This window comes from Peromyscus maniculatus, chromosome 20 (assembly GCF_049852395.1).
Source record: "Peromyscus maniculatus bairdii isolate BWxNUB_F1_BW_parent chromosome 20, HU_Pman_BW_mat_3.1, whole genome shotgun sequence".
Classification (NCBI taxonomy): domain Eukaryota; kingdom Metazoa; phylum Chordata; class Mammalia; order Rodentia; family Cricetidae; genus Peromyscus; species Peromyscus maniculatus.
Genome location: NC_134871.1, coordinates 44,580,538 through 44,587,065, shown reverse-complemented (window position 1 = coordinate 44,587,065; position 6,528 = coordinate 44,580,538). Strand labels below are relative to the sequence as shown.

The following is a 6,528-nucleotide window of genomic DNA, read 5'->3' as shown; positions in this document are numbered from 1 at the left end:
GGAATTCTTCAGATGTCCGTGTAGACTCTGGACCTGGCCTCAACTCCCACCTTCCAGCAGGCATTGCAGAGACAGGACCAGGCAGAATGCCACCTCCTTCCTCTACCTCCAGCAGAGCCTTCAGCTCTGGATAGATTTCTAGGGCAAGTTCAGGGACTTTTGCAGCAGCGACCTATCAGTCAGCAGATCAAGGCAAGATAAAAGGACCTGGGCTGATCAGAGGAGGAAGCCATGGCACTCAGGGCGAAGGCACATGTGTGGCTGGCAAGACCCTGGCAGTGCCTGCTCAGGATGAGGGCACTGGGCACCACAGCAGCACCGGCCACCGAGGCACTGCAGCCCTTTGAAGCCATCCCCCTGTACTCCAGAAACAAGTGGCTCAAGATGATACAGATCCTGAGGGAGCAGGGCCAGGAGAACCTGCACCTGGAGATGCATCAGGTCTTCCAGGAGCTGGGGCCCATTTTCAGGTGAGGGCCTTCCTGGCCCATAGCTGAGCACAGACAGAGCTTCCTGACCCTCTGGTTGCTCAGGCTCTGCAGAGTATGAGGTGCTGCATTCCCCAGTAGGCACCAGGTTCTCCCTCCTTAGGAAGACAGGGAGGGAGCCCAGGAGGTTATGGGCCTGACTCATGGAGACCATGGTTCTCCATGTGGACAGAGAAAGGCACTGCTCATCGCTGAGAGGACAGAGTGCCAGGAGTGCTGAAGTGGAGAGGAGTCAGGCAGAGAGTGGGAGGGCCCTCCTGAGGGGAAAGCAAGGGCTAGAGAGGCCAAGGTGAGGAAGCACACAGACAGGGCTGGCTTTGCAGGGTGCTCAGGTGGAGGACATTCCACCCTCAGCAGGACTCTGTTCTCCACCCCACAGGTACAGCATAGGAAGAAGGCAGGTGGTGTCTGTGATGCTGCCCGAGGATGCTGAGAAGATATTCCAAGCAGACAGCACACAGCCCTGCCGCAATGTCTTGGAGCCCTGGGTGGCCCACAGAGAACAGCGTGGCCTGAGGCGTGGCGTATTCCTGCTGTGAGTGGACATTGGGAATGAGGAGGGAGGTGAGCCTGTAGTCCTAAACGCAGGATGCAGAACTGGCCGGGGTGAATGCTAAGACCGGGCATTGCCAAGAACAGAGTGGTACCATGTTATGGAGGTTGTGGGTCTGGGAAGGAGGGAGATGGCCAAGTAGGTGTGAGAGCAACTATGATGCTCCATCCAGGACTTGCTCTGAACAGGTCTTTCCCAGGGTATGCCTGTCCTTCCAACAGCTTATAGCAGTTCTCCAAGAAGGTGAGGGTGTAGAGGTCCACTGGCTCAGGGCCATAGCTTCTTCTGCCACAGCTTGATGTCCAGCCACACAGCCTGCATCCCTGGAAGTGACCTCACTCCCAGGGATTTGGGGTAGTCAGTCCTGGGGGTGGGGTAGGGGAGAGCAGGAGGTCGGTGGCTCTTGGGGGCTCACAATCAAACACTGAATGGTGTGGTGAGAGAGGGGGGAGCTCCCTCCTGCTGCCGGATGCACATCTGGAGAGGCAATCGGGGCTGCTGGTGACCCTGGCTACATGAGTGGCAAAGGGGTTATACTGCTGGGAGTAAAAAGGAAGTCAGGTCATGGACAGCTACCTGAGACCACAAAAAGAGCAGTGTTTTCTTAGTAATGGTTTAGAGAAATGAGTTCCTTAGAGCCTTGACTGAAATCGTCTGGAAGCAAGGATATTGTCAACAGATCATGGGGCAGGGCCATGTGTACATGTATGTGCATGTGTCTTGAATCTGTATATTTGTGGCATTTAACTTGTTAGTGTTTGTTTGAAAGTGTGACCACGTGATGTGTCCAGATTTAGGACTTCACTCTCTGAAGGAACGTATGCATGCCTCAGTGTGCACAGCTGTTCTCTTAGGTTTATACACCTAGGGACTAAAGGTGTTCACACATGTTTTTGAGGTCTTGTGTGGGTACATGTGTGTATGTACATGTGCATGTGGTCACTGTCCATTGTTGCAGGCTTTAGCACACCAAAGGACAGGCATTCTGCATGTGTGGCTCAGTGTGCAAACTCCTGCCTTTTATTCATTGGAGAATCTCTATGGGAGGCCCGTGCCCTGGGCTGTGGTTTGTGCATGTTGTGAGTGGTCCTCTGCTGTGGATCCTGCCCTAGGGAAGATGGGATCCCTTAGCTGAGACAGGCAGATGCTGAAGACTCAGAGACCACACACTCTACAGGACTGACAGGGTGGGTGAGCTCAGCTGGGCCTTCTCCTCTGTGGGGAGGTGGTATAGATCAGGTGGACAGAGCTGACAGCAGAGTCTCCTTCTCCCTGGGTGTGGAGGTGCCAAGTCCACCTTAGACTTAGTGACCTCTGTCCTATACATAGAGGCTCTATTGGAAGAAAGAAGTGGGCACAGGACCTGCAGAGCCTGCTTCTGAGCCTGACACCCTTTGCCCCAATTTCTTTGAGAAGCAGAAAGATGGGCACAAGCCTGGGCCAGGCCTTTCCTGGGAGGTGTCTGTAGCCCTGCTCTGTGTCCTGCAGAAATGGGCCTGAATGGCACTTCAACCGACTGAAGCTGAACCCGAGTGTGCTGTCACCAAAGGCCGTTCAAAAGTTTGTCCCCATGGTGGACATGGTAGCAAGGGACTTCTTGGAGACCCTGAAGAAGAAGATGCTGTTAAATGCTCATGGAAGCTTCTCCATGGACTTTTATTCCAGTGTGTTCAACTATACCATAGAAGGTATGTGACCTGGGGAAGCTTCCAGCTTGAGGGATACTGGGAAGGCAGAGGCTAAGAAGGAGAAAGTGAGAGACAGTATGGAGACCAGGAACTGCCTCAGCTCATGGATAATATTCTCTCTTCAGCCAGCCACTTTGTCCTTTTTGGGGAGCGGCTGGGCCTCCTTGGCGATGGCCTGAACTCTAGCAGTCTGAAGTTCATCCATGCCTTGCAATCCATGTTCAAGACCACCACACAGCTCCTGTTCTTGCCCCAGAGCCTGACTCGCTGGACAAGCAGCCGGACATGGAAAGAGAATTTTGAGTCCTGGGATTTCATCTCTGAGCATGGTGAGGGCCACTGACCAGAGCAGCACTGTGGGGGCAGGGGACAATGGTCACATGATTCCCATCAACTTTCATTTACTTTCAAGAGCAGGAATTGCTTAAGGACCTTCCCCTGTGATCCCACAGTGTGTTTAGGGTTGTATGACCCCAAAATGGTGGCCCACAAGCTGGAAGATTGAGGTGCTAGGGACATGATTAACTAGGATGATGTTGAGGGGCCTGTCCTAGCATCATGACTCCATGTTGTCTCTTCTTCTACAGTCACAAAATCCATCAAGAATGTGTATCAAGAGCTGGCAAAGGGTCGCCCTCAGTCCTGGAGTGTCGTATCAGAGCTGATATCAGAGGGTGCTCTGCCAATGGATGGCATCCAGGCCAATACTCTGGAGCTCATTGCTGGAAGTGTGGACACGGTCAGGATCCCACAGAGCATGAATTCCATCCTGACATCCCCTGGTGTTCCCCCAAAGCACAGTTCCCTCCTCACCTGGGTCCCTCAATCCTGTTCCCTCATCATAGCCATCCTCTGAGAAGCCAGGGAAATGTCTGAGCAAAGGAAAGGGGATCCTAGCTGGGGAGTTTGTGGACAAGACCTGTACATCCAAGTCCATGCACAAGTCAGGTTAGAAGAACCACACAACAGACTACCCCTCACTTCCTCCAATACATGAGTGTGCTGTGGGCCTAGGAGGATGGTGAGCAGCCCAGAGGTCTCAGGTGGACTGTGGAGCAGGTATCCCGGTCAGTGTGAACTAGAGGCAGATGCAGGGGAAGAAAGGATGAGGGAGCGATCAACTCCCAAGTTGCCCACTAACGCAGAAGGGAAAAGATCGAAGTGCAGTCAGGTAGAAAACGTGGGACCAGGTACAATTTTCCTGGCTATTGAAAGAGCCTTCTTCAAGGGACTGCTCTAGGCCAGTCTTCTTGATTAGGAACAGAGGCCTCAAGTTCTAGAGAAGAAAGAGTAAGAACAGAGCCCATGATGCTTCCACCATAGAGTAGTATTTGGGAGGGGATGAGGACCAGCACAGGGCTATGGGGGTGAGAAGCAGGAGCAATGTAAGCAGAGACCAGAGAGCCCATAAAAGTGAGTCTGAAAAGTCAGAGTTGTATGTACACACTCCAAGGCTTGGGGAGGCAGCAAGCTACCTGGAGCAGGGGACACAGGGTCGGATGAGGCCAACAGGGATCTGGTCCCCATTAGGAAGGGCCATGCACCAAGTCTTATGCCAATAAGCCAGCATAAAACCAAGCTGATATGCCTGATGTGGAGCATGGAGGCAGACCAGTCACTTTAGGGAGACACCTAAGAGACTGCTTTTGTGGGCCATACCATTGAAATAGGCATTTTGGATCTAGAGGCTCAGGGCTCATACCAGTCAGCGGTCAGTGTGAAGAGCTATGACCCATTAGAGGTTTGGACAACAAGGCCAATTAGAGGGGCACGTGGACAGCCAATGCAAACCAGGTATCGGGGAAGGTAGATGCGGGTGGCACAGTTTCCTTTAGTGATACAGAAAGGCCACGTCAGTGGGCACCAGATCAGTTGGTGAGCACTCCGTTCTCAAGGTGCTGAGGTGTTGGCCAGGTCTGGGATGTTAGGGGTCTTCCCTAAGATTGTAGGGCTAGAAGTTAAGGGGAACATTTGAGGGGGAGTCAGGGCTCTGAGGGTCCCACGTTGCTATGACCATGCAATTCTCTTAGGGAAGGGTATCTTCACAGTAGGGATACCCTTTGAAAGGGTCAGGGCTGGTGTCTGAGATTGCTCTCTGAATCCGGCAGACAGCAGTCCCCTTGGTAATGACCCTCTTTGAGCTGGCTCGGAACCCGGACGTTCAGCGGGCACTTCGGCAGGAGAGCCTGGCCGCCGAGGCCAGCATCGCTGCAAACCCTCAGAGGGCTTTGTCCGACCTGCCCCTGTTGCAGGCTGCCCTTAAAGAGAGCTTGAGGTAGGTGCTGCCTGCCCTTCCCCTGCTCTTCTGTCCCCTCTCTTTTCTGGGGTCTGAGGGCAGCCATGGTCTCTGCTCTTCTTCCTATGGCTGGACGCTATTGTTCCTCTGGAGGTTGACTGAGCTCAGCATAGGCAGGAACCACACCCTCCAGGGACGTAAGGGAGAAAGGTGCAGATGTAGACAGAAGCCCTTCATCACTGAGGCCTCTCCTGTTGCTTCCCCCACCTCCAGGCTCTATCCTGTTGCCAGCTTTTTGGAGAGAGTTTTAAGCTCTGACTTGGTGCTTCAGAACTACCACGTCCCTGCTGGGGTGAGTGATTCCTCCAGACTCACCAATGGCACTGTTCTGCATCTCCTCAAAGAGGAGGCTGACCTTGCCATTGGCATCTGCCCACAGATGGTCCTCAATGTGAATCTCTACTCCATGGGCCGAAACCCTTCAGTATTTCCGAGGCCTGAGCGCTACATGCCCCAGCGCTGGCTGGAGAAGAAAGGGAGTTTCCAACACCTGTCCTTTGGCTTTGGGGTGCGCCAGTGCCTGGGGAGGCGACTGGCCCAGGTGGAGATGATGCTCCTGCTGCACCATGTGAGAAGCTCTGGGTGGTGTCCGTGGGATGGGGTGTGGGATGGATGGGTAGGGGTGGGCGAGTAGGACAGACCTTCAGAATTTATCTGAGCCTGGGGTGTCTGCCTCACCAGAGCAGGCATCCAGGGAGGGAAGGGCCCTAAGGATAAGATCAAGTAGGATGGGACCTGCAAAGTAGTATGAGCAAGCAGAGCCTAGATGGGTCCTTAATGGCAGCTTGATGGGTGGGTGTGGTCTCCAGAGCCTGCCTGGGCTCTCAGGGCCCCACAGGAGGTCCTCTTCTCAGCATGGTGGCAGCACTGAGCAGCTCTGCTGGAGCTGGGCCAGTGCTCTGCCCTGCTGAGGAGGCCAGATGGAGTGCCCCTTGTGTTCCAGATCCTGAAATCCTTCACGGTGGAGACACTCAGGCAAGAGGATGTGCAGATGGTCTACCGCTTTGTTTTGGTGCCCACCTCCAGCCCCCTCCTCACCTTCCGGCCTGTCAGCTAGTCACACACCCTTTTTAGGTATCCCGGGAGGCCAGCAGCTTCCTCCTGTTCCGAGGACAGGCTACCCCTCATTGTAGTGGGTAGCCATTCCAGGTTTGATCTGGAAGTTCCAACCCCTACCGAGGCTTCGGTAACTGTCACGCCTACAAGGCGGGGCCAAGAGAGGACCCTGAAGACCTGAGATCCTGGATGGGCTGGCTCTCTTGGTTCCTGGACCCTGGATACTGGAGGTAGATCGAACAGAGTTCTCCAGAGAACACCGCCGGACTGCTCTACGCCTTTCCCAGACTCTGTAAACTGTCCATTCACTTGTAAGTTACCCCACAAAATAAACCTCCCTTTTAACTTCCTGGAATGGCCTTAATAATTTCACCAATACCTCATTTCTCCCTTGGGGCCCTATGCCTGTAGCCAGGCTGGCTTCTTGTCTAGGATCTGACAGGTGTG

The 6,528-nt window shown here is 53.9% G+C and overlaps 1 protein-coding gene across 2 annotated transcripts; it reads left to right on the top strand.

Moving 5' to 3' along the window:
* The first annotated feature begins 231 nt into the window (after positions 1 to 231).
* Positions 232 to 6,082, top strand: LOC102923554 (cytochrome P450 11B1, mitochondrial-like). Of its 2 annotated transcripts, XM_006989272.4 has the most exons (9): positions 232 to 470; positions 868 to 1,023; positions 2,530 to 2,729; positions 2,855 to 3,058; positions 3,317 to 3,468; positions 4,838 to 5,004; positions 5,239 to 5,317; positions 5,405 to 5,593; positions 5,969 to 6,082. In XM_006989272.4, the coding sequence occupies exons 1-9, from the start codon at positions 232 to 234 to the stop codon at positions 6,080 to 6,082; spliced, it is 1,500 nt and encodes a 499-aa protein (XP_006989334.1). The 2 variants fall into 2 exon arrangements, with proteins under 2 accessions (XP_006989334.1, XP_042121044.1); XM_042265110.2 differs by lacking the exon at positions 5,405 to 5,593.
* Positions 6,083 to 6,528: the final 446 nt, after the last annotated feature.

Coding starts and splice junctions, on each gene's coding strand:
- LOC102923554 (XM_006989272.4), top strand. CDS start 232: ATGGCACTCAGGGCGAAGGCACATGTGTGGCTGGCAAGACCCTGGCAG. Junction 471..867: donor GAGCTGGGGCCCATTTTCAG/GTGAGGGCCTTC, acceptor TCCACCCCACAG/GTACAGCATAGGAAGAAGGC. Junction 5,005..5,238: donor GCCCTTAAAGAGAGCTTGAG/GTAGGTGCTGCC, acceptor CCCCACCTCCAG/GCTCTATCCTGTTGCCAGCT.